Source organism: Tachypleus tridentatus, chromosome 1 (genome assembly GCF_004210375.1).
Source record: "Tachypleus tridentatus isolate NWPU-2018 chromosome 1, ASM421037v1, whole genome shotgun sequence".
In the NCBI taxonomy this organism is placed as follows: domain Eukaryota; kingdom Metazoa; phylum Arthropoda; class Merostomata; order Xiphosura; family Limulidae; genus Tachypleus; species Tachypleus tridentatus.
Genome location: NC_134825.1, coordinates 175,564,874 through 175,592,778, shown reverse-complemented (window position 1 = coordinate 175,592,778; position 27,905 = coordinate 175,564,874). Strand labels below are relative to the sequence as shown.

At 33.1% G+C, this 27,905-nt stretch overlaps 2 protein-coding genes across 2 annotated transcripts in view; both read right to left on the bottom strand.

Annotated features, from left to right (window-relative positions):
* LOC143233674 (uncharacterized) overlaps nucleotides 1–4,849 on the bottom strand; it is a 54,854-nt gene extending 50,005 nt beyond the window's left edge. Inside the window, exon 1 of the mRNA XM_076470164.1 lies at nucleotides 4,297–4,849. Coding sequence (XP_076326279.1) covers nucleotides 4,297–4,387 — 91 coding nt within the window. The 5' untranslated portion in view covers nucleotides 4,388–4,849. The remainder of the gene's footprint in view (nucleotides 1–4,296) is intronic.
* A 4,476-nt stretch (nucleotides 4,850–9,325) lies between these two features.
* LOC143230700 (uncharacterized) overlaps nucleotides 9,326–27,905 on the bottom strand; it is a 54,160-nt gene continuing 35,580 nt past the window's right edge. The window contains exons 6-8 of the mRNA XM_076464709.1: nucleotides 26,647–26,747; nucleotides 18,196–18,352; nucleotides 9,326–12,558 (exon numbers count right to left, since the gene is read on the bottom strand). Of these exons, the coding sequence (XP_076320824.1) occupies nucleotides 11,267–12,558; nucleotides 18,196–18,352; nucleotides 26,647–26,747 (1,550 nt within the window). The 3' untranslated portion in view covers nucleotides 9,326–11,266. The remainder of the gene's footprint in view (nucleotides 12,559–18,195; nucleotides 18,353–26,646; nucleotides 26,748–27,905) is intronic.

Sequence of the window (27,905 nt, the reverse complement as noted above, 5' to 3'; positions counted from 1 at the left end):
TAATTTTAATAGTTTTTTATTTAAAACATGTCAACTTTAGAATTACAAATAAGTATATAACCATTCTGCCAACTTATTTGTATATGCTATTTGTACAGGATAAACAAAACATTATATTATATAAATAAGGATTTCAGTCATCAGAATATTTAACCCTAACTTACTACATTTAACTATGGTTACTTCACTTGATAACAATTTGATTTACTTTATATCACACATGTAAGGTAGTATAAAACCTGTGTCAAACCGAAAATATGAATAACAGCTATATGTCAGTTTGTCACCAAAAACCCTCTAAATAATTAATGTAATAAAACAATTAAATATTTTAAACAAATACATTATTAAATGGCATCTTCAATCAACAATGTAGATAAAGATAATAAACTTTATTACTCATAAAAATCCAAATAAATAAACAATATGATTTATTTTCATCTCTCAAGCTTTCCTGGTTGTATCCTGAAAGAAACATGGCTACAATAATAAAAATACAAAAAAACTTGGATGCAAAATTAAAAATACAAAAAACTTGGATACAATATTAAAAATATAAATTAACATACTTTGGTGATTCTTCTAAAATAAATAACATATATTATCATGTAGATAAACAGACCCAGCTAAACTTCTAAATGGTGAATGTTTCATGTAAGAAAATAAATTTTGTTGTCGCAAAAACCAGATATAACCAATAATTTCAACCTCTTCACAAAAACACTAACTATATCTAACATAAGCAACATCTATTCTTCTATTATGTTTTGGGAGTAATAACAATCATAGTTACAGTTAACAAAAAAGTCAGTGCGATATAAATACTAACAGTTACGTACTGCTCACAAAAAATGTATTTTTTCCAAAGCTAACATTTCAGGCTACCACCCTTCTTCACAACTAATGATAGGCTACTAACGTCTAGACTTTATAACAATCATGAGGTTTAAACAATAAACTGTGTATCAAAACTACTTTTTAGTACTATATATAGTAGTGTAGGTACATGAGTGTGTTGAATGAAGGATTCTTCTACAATAGGTGTCTGTAACTTGCTGGTGATAAATTTGATGATAAATGACCAGCAAACACTTAACTTATTTTTAAAATAATATATATTGGAAAGAAGTTGAACCTACACACAAAATTCTTTACACTATGGAGATCACAGTTGTATCTTTAACATTACACAGTTCTCTTCCTGTTAAAAAGTCCACAAAGGCCTATTAAACTGTTTTAGAATTCTATTTACAGGCTAAACTATTTTTTTCCATTTCTATTGCAACAGCATACAAATATAATTTACTTATGCTATTGCACAAGTTACCTTGTACTGTACTTCCAATAATCACCTGCTTTTTTTTATTAAAGTACATACACAGGTTGTTTCAATTACCTAAGAACACTTTTTGATAAATTATTCTCCTTATCTCTTTCAAACTACTAATCTCACTAAAACACATCAACTATTAGGCCTTTCACTCCTCCAACAGTTAACCTCATGTTTTCTAGCTTTTCTCTCACCGAACTACTCTTTCTCATGACTTTACTTTTTATTCTCTCCATTCCCATTGGCACTCATCTTGTCACAGCTATTTAGTCACCTATCACTTAGGCCTTTCAGAAATTTCTAAAGCCTTGATATCAATGGATTGCAAACACAATGCTTGAGAGCTTTGACATCAATGAATTACAAAAACAAAATAAATGTCTTAATAACACAACCCACACTAAACAGTCTTTTATACGTGACACTGTGCTACAACTAACAAAGACAGCAGTATATTTACACAGTCTATAACACTGTTTTACTTTAAAGTTTGATTTAGCTTAATGAAAGAAAATATTAATTAAGAAAAATTAAAGTAAGATAAATAAATGCAAGTAAAGGTAAATGAATAAACTTAAAAAACTAGAAAATTTGTGCATATTAAAATTATAGGAAGGAGAAGTTTACATTTAGTTTATATGGGAAAAGACTGTCAAACTTATAACTTGTTCAGTTTTCAAGGTGTTCACTCTTGATGATACCTAAAGATTCATACTTTAGAACACTAGAGAAATTAATCAATCTTCTGGACAAGAGCCCTAACAACTATCAAGAATTAGTAACTACCTCATCCAACAGGTGTCACACCAGACACAAGTACCAGAGCAGGAGACAGAGGAATGAAGAGACATTGGTCAAACTTGCAAGGATTTAGAATGGATTACCCAATCAACTTACTTGCATGTTCATATGAAAACAGATTCATTGGCACATTATCAAGTTAAATATGCAGTAATACATAATGACACAAATACTAGATTGAAGATGTACATCTTTGAATGAAGCTCTTCATTCAGAAATAAACACAAAATCTATTAAACCTACATATAAACATCTAAAAGTACCAAGTAAAAGTTATGGGATTATTAGATCTGGTAGTACTGGAACATTAACTAGTTAAACAGAATATTAGCTGAAATCAATCACCAAAAACATGTAATCATCGTTTGTTATTACAGTAGTACTCAGTACTTTTGAACAGAAGCTGCTTGTAATGATAAATTATAAAACAACACTAGCTAAATGTAGTCCTTCTATCTTTACAATGAAAGTTTTTACATCACAACCTGTTTCACATCTGTGTGGTGTAACATGGTAACATTTGCTACACCCTCAATTGATATATACTTATTTCAAACTTCTTATTTTCTATGCATTCAATTTATATGTGTTACATCACTCAAGTATGTGACAATTCTTTATTTTACTTGCACAGAGAACCTTTATCCACTAATTAGCTACTAACCTGTGACTTTGTTCATGATATCCTGAGTCAACTGTCTTTTGTGTAAAGCTATGTAATGGTTTGGGGCTTCCTTGTTATCAAATAAGACCAGATTATTAAAACATCTGCAAATTGTGGGCTGTAAGAAACTTGGTTTTGTTGACAATACTGCATTTTTAATATAAAAAAACCAAGTTCTCCTCTGTTAGGCTGAGTGTTTCATGATATGTTAGAATGATTTAGATTTTACCAGGTTTATTATAATTTTGTAACAACTCCAACTTTTATGTTACTTAATACAAATAATTCTTTTGTTTTCTCAAGGGATTTTAACTATTAATTTGGAGTTTAATTTTCCTTTCCTGTTGCCTTACAAACAGGTTCACATCAGACTGATAAGAGAGAACCAACAAGTCATAATTCAGTGAAACAGACACACTTTATGACATAACATTGTTCAAGCCTCCTGTTAGCTGCCCCTACATATAGAACTATTGAATGTACCAAAGTTACTTATATTAGATCCAGTGGTCTTAAACTCTTTAAATTACAGCATATCAATGCTTGATTTTTATCCAAAGTATTTTTTATATTGAAATTTTTAGAAGATATCATCTGATTTCTTAGAGGTATGAATTTTGTACAAAATGACAAACTTTGATTAAGGTTCTGTTTGCTGTATATTTTAATGAATATTATGGGATAGATTATGTGTTTTATTTTGTATTACTTCATTTAATCCACTGTACTTATTACTGTGATACCCGAATAACGTTTCAAATACCTACAATTTTCAGAATTTAAATATTAAACATCACATTATAACTAATTATAAACATTTTTACATAAGCTGTAAAGGATTTTAATTTTGTGCAAGGTACATGAAAGCTATTTGAGCTGGCTGTTCCTAATTTGCAGTGAATCAGGGAAGGCACCTAGTGAGCATCACATACCAGCAATTCTTCAGCTACTTTTTTACAAATAAACAGTGGAATTCACAGTAATATTATAATGCCACTATGGCTAAAAGTGTGAGGATGCTCAGTAATATCAATATGAACCCATTATCCTCAAACTGACAGATGAGCACCTTAACCACCAAGCGACAACTCTACAGGGATTCTTCATGACAATATTTCATTTCATACACTGCTATGCTTGTTACGTCAACGTATCCAACCAGTTCTTTAATAAAGTATCTCGATATTTACTTCTCACTGAAATAAATTATGACTGTTCACCAGAAACAATTCTTCTCAAAATAGGCAAATGACAGATGTTACAAAATGTCTAGTGTAACATCATACAGTAAGGAAAAGCATGAAGAATGAACACTGAAATTATGAAAGTTCTCTGCAAGAAAGTAATCATTCATTTCTGTACTACTCGCTAGTAATAACCGCAATGTAATTTGTTGAAATTATGATAACGTCAATAAATACAGTTTAAGAACTTTCTGTGAGTATTTTTTCTATGTTGCAAACGTTTATAGAGAATTAAAATCCTAAACATTTGGACTTACTACAAAATGACTTTTTTGTTTCTTTTTCAGTTTTTTGAGGTGTGATTTCCAAAACAGCATTCTCATCGCCAGAAATGTGTTCAGTTCTCATATTCAACTATTTTCTACTTTCATTAGTGTCCTTATATCATATTTCACATTTGCTATTACTTTTTCAAAAAACAAGCGAAGTACAATTCGTATATTTGTTATTAGCGCTAAGCTTTACAAACACGATATCTCAAACTTCCAATTTCATTAGAATAGAAATTACTTTGTCGCGTGTGATACGTTTCAAAGTTTTAATCCAGTTTCAAAATTAAGCACTAACTTCAATACGGACGTTTATACAATTTTTTTTTTTTTTATCTTTTAACGAAATTTTTAAGAAATTAAACAAAACATCTTCCTTTCACATCCTAATATAGATTTAAACAATCGGTAATAGTGATGATTATTGTCACCAACCCTCTTCATACAACACAATGAAATTATAACAAACAACGTTGCCAACTCCAAAGGCCAGCAAGTTCTTACAGTAACTTTAAAAGGTCGTTAGATGTCGCCGTATAGGAATTTTTGTTTATTGATGGTTTGGAATTAAGCATAAAGCTACACAATGGGCTATCTGTGCTCTGCCTATCACAGGTATCGAAACCGGTTTCCAGCGGTGTGATTCTACAGGTATATCGCTGTGCTAATGGGAGAAGGCAACTTTTTGTTGTTTTTTCTAAAGGTATATATAAAACGCCACTAAACAAAGTCTACATATACTTCAGTAGAGAATTAAAAAAATAATTTATTTGTAATTATTTGTATTATAAAACATGAATAATTTTCGTAATAATAAAAAGACACTCTTGAAAGTTGGTGCAATGAACTATAGGGAAGTAGTTAATTTTGCTGTAACACAAATTAGTATAATAACAGTAAACCGACAAAACAACAATTTATAAGAACAATTAAAACTTCTTATATAAAGTGTAGTTATCCAGGTGGATAAGGCACTCGACTCGTAATCTGAGGGTCACAGGTTCGAATCCCTGTCCCACCAAACATGCTCGCCATTTCAATCGTGGGAGCGTTGTAATTTCACGGTCAATCCCACTATTCGTTGGTAAAAGAGTGGCCCAAGAGTTGGTGGTGGGAGGTGATGACTAGCTACCTTCCCTCTGGTTTTGCTCTTGGGACTACTAGCGCAGATAGACCTCGAGTAGCTTTGAGCAAAATTCAAAATAAAACAAACCTAAGAACAAAGCTACACAACGAGTTATCTACGCTCTGCCCGCCCCCGTTTCTAGCGTTGTAAGCCTGCAGACATACCGCTGTGTAACTGGAAGCTGATGAGTTTGCAGCATTAAACAATCGCAGATCAAAAAAACTAACTCTAACGAAAATAACACAAATTAGAATTATATTAGAGCACAGTTCAAATTGCATGGTGTATGACCAGGTGCTTAGGATACTCGACTTATAATCTGAGGGTCGCGAGTTCGAATCCCCGTCCCACCAAACATGTTCTCCCTTTCAGCCAGGGCGTTATAAAGTTACGATCAATCCCACTACTCGTTAGTTAAAGAGTCACCCAAGAGTTGATGGTGGATGGTGATGACTAGTTGCCTTCCCTCTAATCCTACATTGCTAAGTTAGGGAAGGCTAGCGCAGATAGCCCTCGTGTAACTTTGCGCGAAATTAAAAAAAAACAAGCAAACAATAATAAAGTTACATTCTGGAGATATAGATAACGATTCTTATTTATGTTTTAAAAAATGTTTCATGACAAACTCCAGTTTGTATTAAACAATTTTAAGAATAATAATATTTTATATTTCCACTGAACCTGGAAAATGGTGTAAAACCATTTTGCTACTGCAAGTGATTTTGTTATTATACAAATTGATAAGTTCTTTCATTGAGGATAGAACTTCATATTCTGTTGTTTCTTTAATTTTTACAATTGAATATTTATAAAAAGAACGAAGTATTATCTTTTGCTATTGAATATAAGGTGTTTCAATACATTGTTTTACTTCTTTCTTTGGATATGAATGTTATAAGTCGCGATAGAACCGTCCGAATTGGTAACACTGATCTCTACACTGAACTGGATTGAACATTGACCCCTTTTACATGTAGTTAGCAGAAGTTACAGTAGTCACCTTGTTTGTTTGTTTTTTGTTGTTGTTTTTTTTTACGCAGAAAAAATAGAAACATTGGGCTATCTGCTGTATCCGTTGCAAATAATCAAATCCCGAAATTCAGTTTTCCAATCAGCAGTAATTTTGTTTATTTAAAATTTTAAATCCTAGGCTACATTGTCTGAGATGAGTGAAAGGAAATATTTCATTGTGAAACTTTGCCTAAAATGTCAAAATCACTAACCATATTTCACAAACATAAGCCTTGGTTACGACATTCACAATATTTAAAACTGCAATATCACATTTAGAATGAGTTAAGACTGTTTATTACTGTTAGCATGTGTAATAACTATCACTTAATAAATTATAATAGTTATTCTGTACTTTGTAATTATTGAAATTTATGTTTTGCTTTTATCTTTACAAAAAACTGTGATACAGCATCTTGTTTGTTTTGGAATTTCGCACAAAGCAACTCGAGGGCTACCTGTGCTAGCCGTCCCTAATTTAGTAGTGTAAGACTAGAGGGAAGGCAGCTAGTCATCACCACCCACCGCCAACTCTTGGGCTACTCTTTAACCAACGAATAGTGGGATTGACCGTAACATTATAACGCCCCCACGGCTGGGAGGGCGAGCATGTTTTGGCGCGAACCCGCGACCCTCAGATTACGAAGCGCCCGCCTTAACGCGTTAGGCCATGCCAGGCCTGATACAGCACCTTCCACAAACATACATGCTCAGATTTAAGATTACGTGGTTCTATTTTCTAAGCCCATATCAACAAATAGAAGAAAGTAAACCTTTCAAACTACATACAGATTTTAATATTTTACAGACATAAATGTTTCTATTAGATTCATTAATTAGCTTGAGCTATTTAAAAAAATTCTGTCTAATAATCGGATAAAACAAAGCATATTCCACATGTAGTAGTCACACACAAAATTGAATGGTACTCGAACGTAACATGTATTTGCCATCCCATTAGTCAATAAGTAAATATTTTGAAACTTCTATTTACTTCGCGTTCAATACGAACAAAAATAAAATCTCAAGAACAATTCAACTTTTTCCTACTTTAAATGCACACAGAAAATGATTTAATAATTTCTTAATGTGTTTTCTTTCAGAAGAGATAACGTTTCTTCACTTTACAACACAAGAAAGCGAACAATTCGAATTATAAATTTAAAATTTCACATATAACAGACAAAAATGTTTTTATCAGATGCACTGATTAAGGTATTTCAAAAGTTGTGTATGATGAGGGGACAAAACAAGGCGTATTTCAAATGTGATAATCAGAAACAAATAATAACAATTTGAATCGAATCATATGTTTGCTATCACGTTAGTTAATAAGTAAATATTTTGATATTTTTATTTTATGTTCAGTTTGAATGAAAAAAGTGTAAGACAAAGATTAAACTTCTCCTTACTCTGTACCCCGCTGGTACAGTGGTAAGCCTACGGATTTACAACGTTAAAATCAGCGGTTCGATTCTCCTCGGTGGACCCAACAGAAAACCCTGCTAAAATAAAACAAACACACATACACCCAATTTTTAAAGCACACAGGAAATTATCCATTAATGTCTTACTGAGTTTTTTCTTCCCTTCTCCTGAGGGAGGTAACATTCCTTTATTTGTGATGTCACTAAATGGTCAGGAGACTTTTCTGTCGGAAATGGCCGATTTCTTCCCAGATTCTGCACCCGAGCATGATTAGATTAAAGTCACATGTATAAGACGTGCACTATAAGGACTGGTTTTGTTGATAATATTGTTTAATTATTTCACGCCAAGCTCTCATACTTAAATATATTTATTCCTGAAACTGAAAGGTTTAATTTAGTTTGGAAGTAAAGATACTTTTAGTTTCCATGTCAATGTTTGTTGAGTATTATATGACTAGACTCAATGCAGTTACACTAAATGAATGACCTGTTTGGTAAAAGATGACAACGAATGGAATGGTTGTGCGAGTCAAACAACATTAAATAGATACTTAGAGGTGTTTGATTGTGTGCTTTTGAACACAAAGCTACACAATAAACTATCTACGTTCTAACTTATGGAACTACTGAAATCCAACTTTCAGAACTGTTAACCCAAAGGTTTACTTCTGAATCATAGGGAAGGTTTAATGGAATACAGTAGTTGGTGAAATAAATAAGTCAGAAAGGTTACAATAATCTCAAAACTAAGAAGTTTAATTGTTAAATTAATAATTTACAGAAAAGTCAGTGATAAAGTAAAATGATTAAATGTTAGATCAGTTTGATTACATTAGTTTAATAACTTGTGGATCGACTGTTGTCCTATCGCAACACCTATTTCACTATTGATAAAGTAATGTTTCTAGACTCTGAAAAATGCAATAATATTAATGTTCAAAGAGAGATATAAAATAAATTAACTAATTAATTAGTATAGTGAATATATTCAAAAGTAACTAGCAAATAACTGTACAACTAAATGTTGTTCATAAATTTTATCTGAATTTTTCTGTGGATTTTGTAAGAGCAAATCTATTGAAGAAGATGTTCAAATTATACCTGAAGTTATTACTGATAATATGGAGGAAATAGATTTTGTCATAACTTTATTTTGGATTTATCTACATAATTTAACTATGAAAATCATAAAACAGGTTGTTTTATAATAAAACATTTGTTGCTTCTTCAGAATACTCTTGTAACAGAACATTTAAACTACAAAAGATCTGTGTTTGTTACTTTGTAAAGACAAAATGAAATACTTAAGAAATTATTTAGCAACTGGTTTTGTGTTTATGACAAAAACTTTAATATGCTCATATACAACATCCTTTGAAAAATATAACAATAAAGAATTATTGGTGAACGTTCAAATGGTATTCCCAAGACAAGACAAATAAACTCATTAAAATAATTAAGTTTCAAAACCTTTTTATTGAATGTCTTACTTGGTTATTTATACATTTAACTTTACAAAAACTAAATGTTTTTCATATGTTACTCACAATGTACTTTGTATATTTTATCATTTGTTTTCCTGTATCTCCTTTTAACTGCAATTAAAATTACTTATTTACAACATACTGCATCATCTGGTACATAAATAAAACTGACTTGAAACTCTACAACAAACAGCATATAAACCATTATGTTTGTTTTATCCCAGCTGTCTTGACCTGGGCTGGTATTGGACAAGAGGCCTTGTTCACACAGGATACAGGAAATAGTATTGTTGACATTGTTAAGGAACTAAAAATGTATCTTTTATAATTTAATAAAAACTATAGTGCCCCTGAGAATGTAAAATAAAAGATACTGAGGGGCTGCCTCATGTTTGTGTACATTCATTCTAATATTGTAGGTATCTCAAGATCTCATGCATGTATTTTGATCAAACTTGTATATTATATACTAATTACAAAGTTCTTTACCTGAATAACTTTTAAGTTATGTCATAGTTCATGGTCATCTGGACAGCAGTATATACATGTATAAGATCAACTCTAAATTTGTGGATATCATATTTGAATATACAACAGGTACAAGATCATGGAATATTTTACAGTATAACACAAGTGGTGATATTAGGGTGGTCATTTTCAAGTTTCAAAGGGTCAAGACCTACTGTGACGTGCTATGTTTTTACATATTTCCATTTTTAAGAGTCTGTTGGAAGCTCCTGTGTCCTTATTTAAACAGAATGTTGAAACAATAGCTTCAGTCAGAGTATGAAATATCAGCTTCCCTCTAGTACTCACCTTACTTAACACAGAAAAACAAGTTTTATGACCTTTATTAATCAAAGTTAACCTCAAACCTTGTACGCATGTCAGTGTACCTCACTGTACCCTACACTAGAGAAAAGTTGCATAATACCTGGTCTTTCATGGCACACAAATTTTCACCTCATACCCCAACTATAACCAAGTTTTGTCTTTTTTGGTCCAGAAGAAGACACATGTACATGAAGATCAAAGCAGAATCTGTACTTACCTTATGGTTGTCTTTATGTTTCTCTTACAGATCTTTACAGAAAAGTATGATTATCTTACTGTAGATGATGTGTTACTAAAAACAATATGTACATTACTGTGACACACACTACAACTGTATGGTTTCTCCCCTGTGTTAATTAAATCACCACATATGTAAGTTACCATAGTTTCCATAATCTATGCAACTGTATATTCTCAAAAGTCACTAGATTTTTATCCAGTGTAACATTTTTTACATATTTCATTGTAACTATAACAGCCTCAGAAACACCTACATTACAAACAACCTGTATCACTTCTCATGTTCAATTACTTGTTTTTTTAAATATCTTGCATTAAACATTACACAAACCTTTATTTACAAATGTTCTCACCACAAACATCATGACAGCATAATAGTTATATATTTTGTGTGGTTTATTCTGAATTTTGCATAAAGCGACACAAAAAATAGCTGTGCCAGCTACCCCTAATTCAGCATTATTGTCAACCACCTGGCCATGCCAGGCCTCCAACTACACAGACTGGCTTTATGTCAAGAATCTATATATTATATATGAACTTGAACATTTCATGTATGTTTTTATCATCTTTCTTTAAATATCACCACTTCTTGATTCTAGAATTTTCCAGTTTTTCCTTTAACTTTGTAAATTTTTATGTATTACAAGGTGTTAATTACCTACACTTTCTTTACAACTACACAATGTGTTTCCATGGATGCATGTGATCTTCCAATTATTTCCAACAACGCACAAAATAACCAAGTGATTGCTCTCCAGTGTATGTTATGTGAACACAAATGTATGGTTTGTTTATAGTGTGTATCCTCAGATGTGTTTATACTACACACACTACACAACTGCATTTTTTTCACCTGAATGTATCTTCTCATGTCTGTTAAGATGACTTTTACGTGTAAATGTTTTATCACAAACTACACAACTGTACGGTTTCTCACCAGTATGTATTCTCTCATGTAGTTTTAAATTACTGTTACTTTGAAATCCTTTATTACACACTACACAACTATACGGTTTCTCCCCAGTATGTGACCTCAGATGTACTTTCAAGCTACTATTGATTAGAAAATTTTTCCCACACACTAAACAATTGTACGGTTTCTCTCCAGTGTGTGTTCTTTTGTGTGTGTTAAGATTACTTTTAGTCTTAAAAGTTTTATCACACTCTACACAACTGTACTGTTTTTCTACAGTGTGTACTTTCTCATGTAGTTTTAAATGGCTGTTGCTTAGAAATCCTTTCCCACACACTACACAACTGTACGGTTTCTCCCCAGTGTGTGTCCTGTGATGTACTTTTAAACTACTATTTGTTAAAAAATTTTTCCCACATACTGAACAAGTATATGGTTTCTCTCCAGTGTGTGTCCTCTGATGAGTTTTAAGGTGACTGTTTCTTCCATATTCTTTGCCACACACTAAGCAAATGTAAGGTTTCTCTCCAGTGTGTATTCTCATATGCTCTTGTAGCAGGGTATTTCTTGAAAAGGTTTTTTTACAAACTAAACAATTGTATGGTTTTTCACCAGTATGCATCTTTTCATGTGTATAAAGATGACTTTTAGTCTTAAATTTTTTATCACAAACCACACAACTGTACGGTTTTTCTCCAGTGTGTATCCTCATGTGCTCTTGTATGTATGAATTTGTGCAAAAATTTTTCCCGCACACTAAACAACTGTATGGTTTCTCTCCAGTGTGCACCTTCTCATGTCTGTTAAGTTGGCTGTTACTTCTAAATGTCTTCCCACACACGTTACAACTGTGTGGTTTATCCTGAACATGTATCCTCAGGTGTATTTTTAAATTACTCTTTGATACAAGTTGTTTACCACACTCTTCACATCTGTACAGTTTCTTGTATGACTTAACATTTAATTCTGGACTATGATTTTTTCCCAATTCTTTGTCACACACATTATTACTGTATGACATAGCTTCACTATGGGAAATGTTAGATAATTTCTGGTTATTCACTCTCAACAGTGTTTCATCAAATATATTATCACCACTTTGATTCAGTGACCTGTAATTAGTTGACTTTGAAACAAGAGATTTTGTCTTTACAATATAATGTCCAGGAAACTGTTTTCCAGAATAGGTGTTCACGTATGGATTCGGATCTACAATCAAAAGATACATTTAAATATAATGACTTAGTAACTGAATCAGTAACTTGTAAACTGAATCACTTTATGATTATGGTTTAACACAGTGAATCTCACAAACCATTAAAAAGGTATATATACACCAAAACAGATCAAGCCTGAATAATAAATAGTTATTATTTCATATCCCTTGAATGAAGGTTTTATTTTAAAGAAATGTGTTCACAGATTAAATAAGAACTTGAACAATACATAACAGAATCTTGGAGTCAATGTACTTTTTAAAAGTAAAACATGTTTCAATTAAGTCTTGGAAAGATTCAGATGTGACATCACAATGAGAGATAGTTGTGACATTTTTCTGAGTTACCACTTTTGATGTGCATGTGACACCACAATGAGAGATAGTTGTGACATTTTTGTGAGTTAATGTGCATGTGACATCACAATGAAAGATAGTTGTGACATTTTTGAGAGTCCTCACTTTTGATGTGCATGTGACATCACAATGAAATTACAGTTTGAAAGATACATCACAATGAAAGATACACGGGAGATAATCTGTGATGTATTGGAGAGGTTACATTCTTTGGTGAGTGACCAAGGTATCGAGAAAAAACAACTACAGATCTCCAGAAAAACTAAGGCTTCAGATAAGAGATGAAAAGAGGATAGGTAATAAATGAGTTGGGTAATTAAATGGTAAAGAAAGAATAATTATAGTGTGTTACTGGAGACAGAGGGTTACTCCCCCAAGTTGATAGAAGGGACTACAAGAATGGAAAATTGGAACAACCAGAAGCCTTAGTGAAGGAAGCTTGGAGTCAATGAGACTTAAGAATTTGGAGTGTGAGAACAATGCTGATCAGGATCGTGTTCACAAGAGAAGGATGAAAACCCAAATAATCCTCATCATATTGTAAATATCCAGAAAAATCAAAAGGGTGAAATTCTCCAAAATTAGTTTTACCCAATAATACACGCTGATCATAGAAAAGACTTTGAAGATTAAATAATGTATGGAATACTAAGTTTATTTGTTTTATCTGCAGTTGTGCAACTATATAACATGAAGAGCTCAGTGATGGCCATTGTGTACAGGTTTTTTCTCAAAGCATGTTCACACCAACCATATGTTTGAAATCTACATGCTGTTCAATGTATAGTACTGAGCTCTGAATTAAAGATAGGAGAAACTGATCTTGGCAGGATAGTGGGGGATGTGGATGAAGGAAGTTCTCCCATCACTGACTCAAGAAATCCACTACAAAAGAATTTCCACCTTGAAGTGGAAGAAGATGGATAGTCAGTAAAGAACCTTTTATTGAATGACCCAGATATTCAAGAAATCCACTACAAAAAAATTTCCACCTTGAAGTGGAAGATGGATAGTCAGTAAAGAACCTTTTATTGAATGACCCAGATATTCAAGAAATTCACTACAAAAGAATTTCCACCTTGAAGTGGAAGATGGATAGTCAGTAAAGAACCTTTTATTGGATGACCCAGATATTCAAGAAATCCACGACAAAATAATTTCCACCTTGAAGTGGAAGAAGATGGATAGTCAGTAAAGAACCTTTTATTGAATGACCTAGATATTCAAGAAATCCACTACAAAAGAATTTCCACCTTGAAGTGGAAGAAGATGGATAGTCAGTAAAGAACCTTTTATTGGATGACCCAGATATTCAAGAAATCCACTACAAAAGAATTTCCACCTTGAAGTGGAAGAAGATGGATAGTCAGTAAAGAACCTTTTATTGGATGACCCAGATATTCAAGAAATCCACTACAAAAGAATTTCCACATTGAAGTGGAAGAAGATGGATAGTCAGTAAAGAACCTTTTATTGGATGACCCAGATATTCAAGAAATCCACTACAAAAGAATTTCCACATTGAAGTGGAAGAAGATGGATAGTCAGTAAAGAACCTTTTATTGGATGACCCAGATATTCAAGAAATCCACTACAAAAGAATTTCCACCTTGAAGTGGAAGATGGATAGTCAGTAAAGAACCTTTTATTGGATGACCCAGATATTCAAGAAATCCACGACAAAATAATTTCCACCTTGAAGTGGAAGAAGATGGATAGTCAGTAAAGAACCTTTTATTGGATGACCCAGATATTCAAGAAATCCACTACAAAAGAATTTCCACATTGAAGTGGAAGAAGATGGATAGTCAGTAAAGAACCTTTTATTGGATGACCTAGATATTCAAAAAATCCACTACAAAAGAATTTCCACATTGAAGTGGAAGATGGATGGTCAGTAAAGAACCTTTTATTGGATGACCCAGATATTCAAAAAATCCACTACAAAAGAATTTCCACATTGAAGTGGAAGATGGATAGTCAGTAAAGAACCTTTTATTGAATGACTCATGGTGATGAAAGTGAAAGATCCATAACTATGTATTTATTACCCATGGTGATGAAAGTGAAAGATCCATAACTATGTATTTATTACTCATGGTGATGAAAGTGAAAGATCCATAACTATGTATTTATTACTCATGGTGATGAAAGTGAAAGATCCACAACTATGTATTTATTACTCATGGTGATGAAAGTGAAAGATCCACAACTATGTATTTATTACTCATGGTGATGAAAGTGAAAGATCCATAACTATGTATTTATTACTCATGGTGATGAAAGTGAAAGATCCATAACTATGTATTTATTACTCATGGTGATGAAAGTGAAAGATCCATAACTATGTATTTATTACTCATGGTGATGAAAGTGAAAGATCCATAACTATGTATTTATTACTCATGGTGATGAAAGTGAAAGATCCACAACTATGTATTTATTACTCATGGTGATGAAAGTGAAAGATCCATAACTATGTATTTATTACTCATGGTGATGAAAGTGAAAGATCCATAACTATGTATTTATTACTCATGGTGATGAAAGTGAAAGATCCACAACTATGTATTTATTACTCATGGTGATGAAAGTGAAAGATCCATAACTATGTATTTATTACTCATGGTGATGAAAGTGAAAGATCCACAACTATGTATTTATTACTCATGGTGATGAAAGTGAAAGATCCATAACTATGTATTTATTACTCATGGTGATGAAAGTGAAAGATCCATAACTATGTATTTATTACTCATGGTGATGAAAGTGAAAGATCCACAACTATGTATTTATTACTCATGGTGATGAAAGTGAAAGATCCATAACTATGTATTTATTACTCATGGTGATGAAAGTGAAAGATCCACAACTATGTATTTATTACTCATGGTGATGAAAGTGAAAGATCCACAACTATGTATTTATTACGCATGGTGATGAAAGTGAAAGATCCATAACTATGTATTTATTACTCATGGTGATGAAAGTGAAAGATCCACAACTATGTATTTATTACTCATGGTGATGAAAGTGAAAGATCCATAACTATGTATTTATTACTCATGGTGATGAAAGTGAAAGATCCACAACTATGTATTTATTACTCATGGTGATGAAATTGAAAGATCCACAACTATGTATTTATTACGCATGGTGATGAAAGTGAAAAATCCACAACTATGTATTTATTACTCATGGTGATGAAAGTGAAAGATCCACAACTATGTATTTATTACTCATGGTGATGAAAGTGAAAGATCCACAACTATGTATTTATTACTCATGGTGATGAAAGTGAAAGATCCACAACTATGTATTTATTACTCATGGTGATGAAAGTGAAAGATCCATAACTATGTATTTATTACTCATGGTGATGAAAGTGAAAGATCCATAACTATGTATTTATTACTCATGGTGATGAAAGTGAAAGATCCATAACTATGTATTTATTACTCATGGTGATGAAAGTGAAAGATCCATAACTATGTATTTATTACTCATGGTGATGAAAGTGAAAGATCCCATAACTATGTATTTATTACTCATGGTGATGAAAGTGAAAGATCCACAACTATGTATTTATTACTCATGGTGATGAAAGTGAAAGATCCATAACTATGTATTTATTACTCATGGTGATGAAAGTGAAAGATCCACAACTATGTATTTATTACTCATGGTGATGAAAGTGAAAGATCCCATAACTATGTATTTATTACTCATGGTGATGAAAGTGAAAGATCCACAACTATGTATTTATTACTCATGGTGATGAAAGTGAAAGATCCATAACTATGTATTTATTACTCATGGTGATGAAAGTGAAAGATCCATAACTATGTATTTATTACTCATGGTGATGAAAGTGAAAGATCCACAACTATGTATTTATTACTCATGGTGATGAAAGTGAAAGATCCACAACTATGTATTTATTACATGGTGATGAAAGTGAAAGATCCATAACTATGTATTTATTACTCATTGTGATGAAAGTGAAAGATCCACAACTATGTATTTATTACTCATGGTGATGAAAGTGAAAGATCCATAACTATGTATTTATTACTCATGGTGATGAAAGTGAAAGATCCACAACTATGTATTTATTACTCATGGTGATGAAATTGAAAGATCCACAACTATGTATTTATTACGCATGGTGATGAAAGTGAAAAATCCACAACTATGTATTTATTACTCATGGTGATGAAAGTGAAAGATCCACAACTATGTATTTATTACTCATGGTGATGAAAGTGAAAGATCCACAACTATGTATTTATTACTCATGGTGATGAAAGTGAAAGATCCACAACTATGTATTTATTACTCATGGTGATGAAAGTGAAAGATCCATAACTATGTATTTATTACTCATGGTGATGAAAGTGAAAGATCCACAACTATGTATTTATTACTCATGGTGATGAAAGTGAAAGATCCCATAACTATGTATTTATTACTCATGGTGATGAAAGTGAAAGATCCATAACTATGTATTTATTACTCATGGTGATGAAAGTGAAAGATCCACAACTATGTGTTTATTTCTCATGGTGATGAAAGTGAAAGATCCACAACTATGTATTTATTACTTATTATATTTGTTTCTGTATATCTGTAACAGCTGTTTTAATATAAGTTACTAGATACTTCATGAAGAGTGGCCATCATCCTCTAAGAAAAAAAAGGTGCCTTTGATAACACGAACAGACAAAAATAAATCAACACATAACTCCTAGATTTGCAACACTAGAGGAGATGGCTATGAAGTTACATCTTTTTTATTAAAACACCAATGAAAACCAAGTACTATACTGATACTAAGTATGACCAAGTTGAGCTGACAAATAAATGTATGTAAGAGACACATTGTGAATAGGAGTCAGAGAAAGTTAATGTTATGGTAATGGAGAAGACCATTAAACTTCTTAGAATCCAAGTAAAAGCTGAAGACAATGACAGTTAACAGACAGATAATTACTAATAATATAAACACTACATATATCCACTTTTTAATACAATAACAAATCTACTGAAACCTGTATGCTTCAGTGAAAGTGATAACCAGAATGGCACGTAGGGTTTCACATCTACATAATATACTTGTTATTAAGAACATCATAAAACACATCAAACATGACTAGATGTAAACACAAAAACTTTAGTCTGTAGAAACTGTACATTATTAAACACCAGTACTTTTCCACTAGTATGTGTACCACCATACAGTTAACAATATAGTTCTTAAAGTTTACACTCACCACACATCCCAGAAATAACTTGTTGAAAATCCTCTTCTGGTTCCTTTTCATTTTTCAAACTCATGTCAACATTTCCTGAATAATCTAGAACTTCATCATCACTGTCACCCTTTGTGGAATCACTAATTTGTTCAACGTCTACATCGACAAGTATGTTCTAATGATAAATAATAAATAATATTGTTAATAGAAATCATCTAAACTTCATAAAAAGTTATTTTTCAACTTTAGTTCTACTGTATGTAGGTAGGTTTATTACAGATAATGTTAGGATAGAGCAGAGCTTGACAAATCCAAGTGACCAGGTCACAATGGTGACTAAATATTTCATCATAACACATTGTACTTTATCTCATTTTATTTATGCATGTGATAATACTAAATAGAATTTGAATTAAGAACACTTCTGCCTCTTGAACTACATGAAAATAATTATGGAGTTTCAAGAGTATCTTGTCTTTCAGTTCAACCAATCAGTGTGTGTATGTGTGTGTGTGTGTGTTTAGACACAGATGGGAACAAAGACAGTTAGTTCAAGCAATACTAGCAAGTGGATGTTAATATCACATGATTGTTCATGTGGCCTTGCTGCTGTAAAAGTAAATAAATATACCCTTAATTATCTACACTGGTTCAAGAAAATCAGACAACAAACACAGTATAATTGAGGCACTGGTGTATCTCACAATTTAGCCCATTGTTTAATCTAAATAATTTTCAATATATTTAAGTTCCTTGTTTCAAATTATGATCTTTTTACTGTTGTTTAATCACAAAAAAGTTACAAAAATCATCACAATCATTATAAAAGACAACTGTGAGTTGGTCACACTAGATTTCTCCACATTTCATGAGTTACAGAGTCCAATTCCACTTTTTTCTTATAAAACCTCCCTTTTTAATATCTAACACAGGTGTAAATAACTCCTAAGTTTTACACCTTTTCTGCCAAAGATGTGTAAATGCATTTGCACCCTATCAACAGCTGTGTAAAGTGAATACAAAATTAGTGCAAATCTATGGTTGAGAATTGTTAAAAAAAAACCTTTGTTAAAACAGATTGAAGATATAAATTATCTGCATGGAAGAGGCCAATCCATAACAACACAATCTGAACATGCATCTACAGTAAATGAAGAAATAAAGTGCAGTGGATAACAACTGAAGTTGAGTGAAATATGAAAGAAATCTTAACATATATTTTGTGTATTTTTGTTTACTACATTTTTAATCACAATCAAGCAAAGTTAACCAAGCTACAAATAGCACGTATTCCTGTCTTAACTGCTATAAACAAAAGAGGAAAGTTTAGGCTTCAATCAGCTGTCTTACGCTTTGAATGCATACCAGATTCTGCAAGTGAAAAACCATAGTACTAAGCAACACCTGAACTTTTGCAACCAAAATTCATTTCTGAGTGACAATTTCTTCAAACCATGTAAATTGTCTAGAATTATGACACAATTGAGAAAATCTGGGAAAAACAAACAAACAAACCCATAAATAATAAAGAATTTTGAGAATATATTCAGTATAGTTGTAAATTAGTAATTACTGAAATGTCTATAATATTCACAGTCTGACATGACATGGTTGTTAAGGCACTCAACTCGTAATCCCAGGGTCGCAGCTTCGAATCCCTGCCATACCAAGCATGCTCGCCCTTTCAGCCATGTGACAGTCAATCCCACTGTTTGTTGGTAAAAGAGTAGCCCAAAAGTTGGCAGTGGGTGATGACTAGCTGCTAAATTAAGGATGGCTATCACAGATAGCCCTCATGTAGCTTTGTGCAAAGCTACTCAAGGACTATCTGCACTAGCTGTCCCTAAATTAGCAGTGTATGACTGGAGGAAAGGCCAGCTAGTCATCACCACCCACCGCCAACTCTTGGGCTACTCTTTTACCAATGAATAATGGGATTGACTGTCACATTATAACACCCCCACAGCTGAAAGTGGGAGCATGCTTGGTATGACGGGGATTTGAACCTGTAACCCTCTGATTACAAGTCAAGTGCCTTAACCACCTGGTCATGCCGAGCCAACACTGGTAGTACAAAAAATCGTTTTTTATTTAATGTTTGTTGTTTTACAAAATATAACTTAAATCTAAAAACTTGTGAAATATGTATGCATGTATATATACGTGTGTGTGCAATGTACGGCAGCCAAAATGTCACTGTATTTTACGAAATATTAGTGAGAATACAAGAGTATGAGATTTATATATGCCAGTTTTATTATACACAAGTATATAATTATAATTATGCATATTTGCGTGTGTTTTATAAGATTGAGAGAGAACAAAAAACTTCTCAAGTCAGCTAAGATTTATTCATGAAGTTACAAATGGATGAAATGTCTTTGAAAAATAAGTTATAAAAACAAACATTTTACATACAAATCATATAAAGTAACAAAGTTATACAAACCACACACTCCAATATATATTCATGACATGGGACACCACTGCTGTACATACTAAACAATGAATAAATGAAAGCTTGTATACTGTGATGTGTTAAAATCTAATACAAATGTTAACATAACACGGAATGTAAGGATCAAGAATGGCAAAAACTATCAGAAAACATAAAACATTGCGTTTATAAAATTGTCACTAAATGAAAATGTCTATATATGTGTGTATATATATATTCCATTAGAAACCTTTCAGAAAATTCCAAAAGTCTACTTATGATGGAATACATAGAATTATAGAACTGCTCTATATGCACTGAAGGAGTACCATTATTATATATACAAAAGTGCATAGGTCATGAAACACATTTCAGAAAAACATACAACACAAACTATGACAACATACAGTAGATTTGTAAAATATTATGTACAGGTAAAAGTAATCATAAATTGGGAGATGCTATCATCTACAATATTTGTTAATTTTGGACAAACTATAAAAATAGTAGAAACTATTCAAACGTTTGTCAAGTACACAAACAGCACTTTAGAAACTTTGATAATTAATTTATTTTGATAAATTTTATGATGTTAGAGTAAGTAAAATAAATCAATTATAATTTCGTTAGTAGTGGCTATACATTATATAAATGTTTAATTTCTTTAAAAAATAGTACTAGTGTAATATTTTTGGAAGTTTCTCATCACACACAGAAACTCATTACAGTTTAAATTTCATTTGTTCCCACTCAGTTTCTGATAAAGTCTACATTTCTTCTCTTTGGCTCCTGTCACAAAATGTTAAGTTACGCCGACCCTAGAGTGAGCCTCGCAGCCAAGTCCTGTTAGGTTACTCCTACCCTAGAGCGAGCCTCGCAGCCAAGTCCTGTTAGGTTATGCCGACCCTAGAGCAAGCCTCACAGCCAAGTCCTGTGAAGTTCTTGATACACAAGGACCTGGTCTACTCTGAAATAAAGGTTGGACACCAGCAGTGATCAGGTCCATTCTGAAGGACTTCTGGAGCAATGTCAGCTGGTTAGTCTGCATTAGTACAATTCACAACTGGTAAATGTAAAAGTCAAAAACATAGTTTCTTATACCAATTTATGGTTTTTAGTCCAGTAGAATAACAGTTTATATGTTAGTCATTCAGATTTACCCCACATCCATAAACTTTCTGTAATGCACAACTAACTTGTTTGTAATTTCAATGTATCCTTCCCTTGTTGTAATTATAGCACTAGAGTGAAAAGAGCATAAAGGTCACACTTGTCAGTCCATTTTACAAAGTTCCACATTTAAAAAAGTAATACTTCTAATCTCCATATGTTTCTTGTGTGTATTACAGTCTGTCCCACATGCATAAATTCCAACAGACAATCTGCCAACTAAATAAGAGAAACATTAAAAGTTGTCCATGAAAACTCTGTGGTGTAGTCTATCACTGTACCCATCACAACACTGTCTGTAAGACCTCACTCTGTGGTGTAGTCTATCACTGTACACATCACAATACTGTTTGTAAGACCTCACTCTGTGGTGTAGTCTATCACTGTACCCATCACAACACTGTTTGTAAGACCTCACTCTGTGGTGTAGTCTATCACTGTACCCATCACAACACTGTTTGTAAGACCTCACTCTGTGGTGTAGTCTATCACTGTACCCATCACAACACTGTTTGTAAGACCTCACTCTGTGGTGTAGTCTATCACTGTACACATCACAACACTGTTTGTAAGACCTCACTCTGTGGTGTAGTCTATCACTGTACACATCACAACACTGTTTGTAAGACCTCACTCTGTGGTGTAGTCTATCACTGTACCCATCACAACACTGTTTGTAAGACCTCACTCTGTGGTGTAGTCTATCACTGTACACATCACAACACTGTTTGTAAGACCTCACTCTGTGGTGTAGTCTATCACTGTACCCATCACAACACTGTTTGTAAGACCTCACTCTGTGGTGTAGTCTATCACTGTACACATCACAACACTGTTTGTAAGACCTCACTCTGTGGTGTAGTCTATCACTGTACCCATCACAACACTGTTTGTAAGACCTCACTCTGTGGTGTAGTCTATCACTGTACCCATCACAACACTGTTTGCAAGACCTCACTCTGTGGTGTAGTCTATCACTGTACACATCACAATACTGTTTGCAAGACCTCACTCTGTGGTGTAGTCTATCACTGTACCCATCACAACACTGTTTGTAAGACCTCACTCTGTGGTGTAGTCTATCACTGTACCCATCACAACACTGTTTGTAAGACCTCACTCTGTGGTGTAGTCTATCACTGTACCCATCACAACACTGTTTGTAAGACCTCACTCTGTGGTGTAGTCTATCACTGTACACATCACAACACTGTTTGTAAGACCTCACTCTGTGGTGTAGTCTATCACTGTACACATCACAACACTGTTTGTAAGACCTCACTCTGTGGTGTAGTCTATCACTGTACACATCACAACACTGTTTGTAAGACCTCACTCTGTGGTGTAGTCTATCACTGTACCCATCACAACACTGTTTGTAAGACCTCACTCTGTGGTGTAGTCTATCACTGTACCCATCACAACACTGTTTGTAAGACCTCACTCTGTGGTGTAGTCTATCACTGTACACATCACAATACTGTTTGTAAGACCTCACTCTGTGGTGTAGTCTATCACTGTACACATCACAATACTGTTTGTAAGACCTCACTCTGTGGTGTAGTCTATCACTGTACACATCACAATACTGTTTGTAAGACCTCACTCTGTGGTGTAGTCTATCACTGTACACATCACAATACTGTTTGTAAGACCTCACTCTGTGGTGTAGTCTATCACTGTACCCATCACAACACTGTTTGTAAGACCTCACTCTGTGGTGTAGTCTATCACTGTACCCATCACAACACTGTTTGTAAGACCTCACTCTGTGGTGTAGTCTATCACTGTACCCATCACAACACTGTTTGTAAGACCTCACTCTGTGGTGTAGTCTATCACTGTACACATCACAATACTGTTTGTAAGACCTCACTCTGTGGTGTAGTCTATCACTGTACCCATCACAACACTGTTTGCAAGACCTCTAGCTGGCACTTGTCCCTCTCTGCCTGTGTAATTTTAAAACAGTGTCCACTTACAACTTCTGCCAGGAACCACAACTTTATATCCCACTTGACAAGTTTTTTTAAATTATATACTGGAGGAAACAATTCTGTATTTTGTACCCAACATTTGTTCACCTACTGATAGTTCCTTGTGTACCCAACATTTGTTCACCTACTGGTAGTTCCTTGTGTACCCAACATTTGTTCACCTACTGGTAGTTCCTTGTGTACCCAACATTTGTTCACCTACTGATAGTTCCTTGTGTACCCAACATTTGTTCACCTACTGATAGTTCCTTGTGTACCCAACATTTATTCACCTACTGGTAGTTCCTTGTGTACCTAACATTTGTTCACCTACTGATAGTTCCTTGTGTAACCAACATTTGTTCACCTACTGATAGTTCCTTGTCAGGAGAATAGTGTGACACAAAACTATTTCAGAAAAAGTTCTATGACAGGTCTTACTTTGAAAAGTTTATCATAGTTTGGACCAGTTTTAGGAAGAGCATTAGAATTGTTACTGAAATGTAAGAATCTATATATATATAGCACAAAACTTATCTCTAGATAAAACATCAGTAAATCCAGGATAAGAAAAAGACAATAGGTATACCACAAGTCAAAAACAGAAGGATAGGTTTAAGAGATACAGCTATAGTGAGACCAAAATATGAAAATATAAGATGGTGTTTTTTGAAACCTAAGATCCATTGTCGTGTTTGCCTTTAGCATGTGTTTGTTTCTGTTATAATTAAGTGTACAATTTCTGATCTGAAAATAGCATACAATAAGCTAAAACATTTTTTGCAGAGGTCATGTTAGGTTCACCTCTGTAAAAAGTGGAAAAAGATTTTGTTCCTCTTCAGTGACTTCCAACCACAACCAGGCATCACTGGAAGAAAGTGGCCTTTCTTGCTTGGAAGTAATAGTCTTACTTTGGCTCCAGCTACTCTGCCTCTTCCCTTACTCCTTTGTGTTCTGCCTGTCCTTTTTCAGGGTTCTTCATGAAATGTACCTGGGCTGGGTTCTTCAGGATTATCTTCACCCTTATCTGTCCATAGAACAGAATCATGAAAAGCTTGTTCAGTATTTTTACCTATTTACTTTTGTACCTGGCTTCCATTAGAAGCATTGAAATAGTGGAATCCAGTTCTTCTACTTCAGATGCCTCTAACATACCCCCTTCACCAGACAAAAATAAAACATTTAGAAGGAACTCTGTGTCTGGACTTTGTTTTTACATAATTATTGTCTCCTCTTTCTTTATATTTCATTCCTAGAAATAAAAAAGATTGTTTAGTACCATTTAATGTTTCATTTGTTTATATTGCATTTATTGTGTCATTAAACTTTGTATTTATTTTATACCATTAAATATTGATATTACATACATTATGTAAGTGCATTCTTTCTCTACACACACGTTCTCTTACATACACCACAAGTTTCAGAAGCAGTGCATGCTAAGATGAACAAGCTACATTAGATTTTAATCAACAGCCATACCCTAAAAGTATCAAATAGAATCTATGTTTATTACAAATAATGATTACTTACTTTCAGGTAAGAGCCACTAATCTTTCACTAATATGTGGATAATGCCGTGGAAGTTGAACTAACTTCACAAGAGAATTGTTTGCTAGAAGAAAAAAAAAATACATGCATGTTACAATGTCTTCTACAATGTTTATCACTAATTTCAGAAACAGTTATGCCAAAATAGAAAACAGTTACACTATTTTATTAAAGAACTATATCCTAAAACTATTGAACAGAGATTCTGTATATATTATCAATATAGATTACTCACTTGTTGTTAGTAGGAGATATGCAGAGATGATCTAAAACTGGTCGATAAAAAAAGATGCAAAGTTAAAAATGCTGGCTAGCACAAAATGGACAGCATTAACAAGTCAGGTATAGGATGTTTATGAACACATACACTAATTACTTTTCCTATGTCTTCATAACATCACTTCCATTATACAAACTGTGATGGTTTATAGAAACGATGTCGCTGTAGCTACGTCTTCATAACATCAAACTTCCATTATATATACTGTGATGGTAGAAACGATGTCACTGTAGCTACGTCTTCATAACATCAAACTTCCATTATATATACTGTGATGGTAGAAACGATGTCACTGTAGCTACGTCTTCATAACATCAAACTTCCATTATACAAACTGTGATGGTTTATAGAAACGATGTCGCTGTAGCTACATCTTCATAAGATCAAACTTCCATTATACAAACTGTGATGGTTTATAGAAACGATATCACTGCAGCTACGTCTTCATAACATCAAACTTCCATTATACAAACTGTGATGGTTTATAGAAACGATGTCACTGTAGCTACGTCTTCATAAGATCAAACTTCCATTATATATACTGTGATGGTTTATAGAAACGATGTCACTGTAGCTATGTCTTCATAACATCAAACTTCCATTATATATACTGTGATGGTTTATAGAAACGATGTCACTGTAGCTATGTCTTCATAACATCAAACTTCCATTATATATACTGTGATGGTTTGTAGATACCTCAGTTTCCTTTGAGACATTATACAACCTCAGTACTACATAAATGTTCTCTACAATTATCTAGCTATCGTATCGTATACACAAATTACCTCAGTTTCCTTTGAGACATTACACAACCTCAGTACTACATAAATGTTCTCTACAATTATCTAGCTATCGTATCGTATACACAAATTACCTCAGTTTCCTTTGAGACATTACACAACCTCAGTACTACATAAATGTTCTCTACAATTATCTAGCTATCGTATCGTATACACAAATTACCTCAGTTTCCTTTGAGACATTACACAACCTCAGTACTACATAAATGTTCTCTACAATTATCTAGCTATCATATCGTATACACAAATTACCTCAGTTTCCTTTGACATTCCATTGGAATTTTCTTTTTGTATTTCATAACCAAAGACTGAGAATGAAGGTCCTTCTTCTGGAGAAGCATCTTCTCTTGTCACTAGAGATATAAAATAAATATTTTTATAACAGAACATTTGACTTCTGTGTGTTGCTACATTATAACAAGTTCTGTCTGTGAAATGACAAGTTTTCTTTACACTAGTCTTGTTCCACCTGTCTATCCTTAACAATCATACTGATATACTGAGATATAATTATATTAACAAGAATAATAATTTTGGAATATTCTTCTACCAAATTCCATTTTTGATTAGTAACTTTTTCATAAATTAACTATTCTAATAATATTACACTAAGTAACACAAATTTTGTTTGTGGATAGTATGTGTTATTTCTTAATTGCTTATATTGTAAAAGTATAGAAAACAGCCATTATTCCATTCAAATTTTGCTTTAGTGACCTGGATAATGAAATTTAGATATTAACCTATTTTCAATGTAAAAATGAACAAATTTGCATATTTACAGTTACATAAGGTCTGAATAAAACAACATATGAATCAAGATTTACATGTATTTATACTAAAGTTATACAAACATGTTTAGAAGTGAGTAGTTTTTCGAGATTTGTGACTGTAATGTAAATCACTTTCATGTATCAGTCTGCAAATATACTCTCCCATCATGTTTTCGTTGTATGCTCCCAGGTCACAAAAGAAACGTTTGAAGAGAAAAATAGGTCTTTTCCATTTACTTTAGGCATAACCAATTGGGAAATAACACTTTCTGTCCAGGAACAAGTAAAAGTACAAATTCTGTTACATAGTGTTACAACATAGACATCATTCATAACACACAATACAGGGAGAGTTTGTTATTACTAGATTTAAAACAGGTTGATGGGAGGGAACTAGATTTGACAATACTGCACATTTAAATAACTGGTAACATCATATTGATTACTTCAGAAATCTTGGAACATGTGCCTGAGATCAGTGACCATGTGGTCATCCTCTGATCCCCAAACAGTGGCCATATTGAGGTGTCTTAACAGTCTCTATAATTCCAATACACATGGCCAGAGATCAGTGACCGTCTGGTCATTCTTTGATCCCCAAACAGTGGCCATATTGAGGTGTCTTAATGGTCTCTATCACTCTAGTACACAAGGCCACAGATCACCAACCATCTGGTCATCCACTGATACCAAAACAGTAGCCATAAAGAGGTATCATAACAGTCTCTATCACTCTAA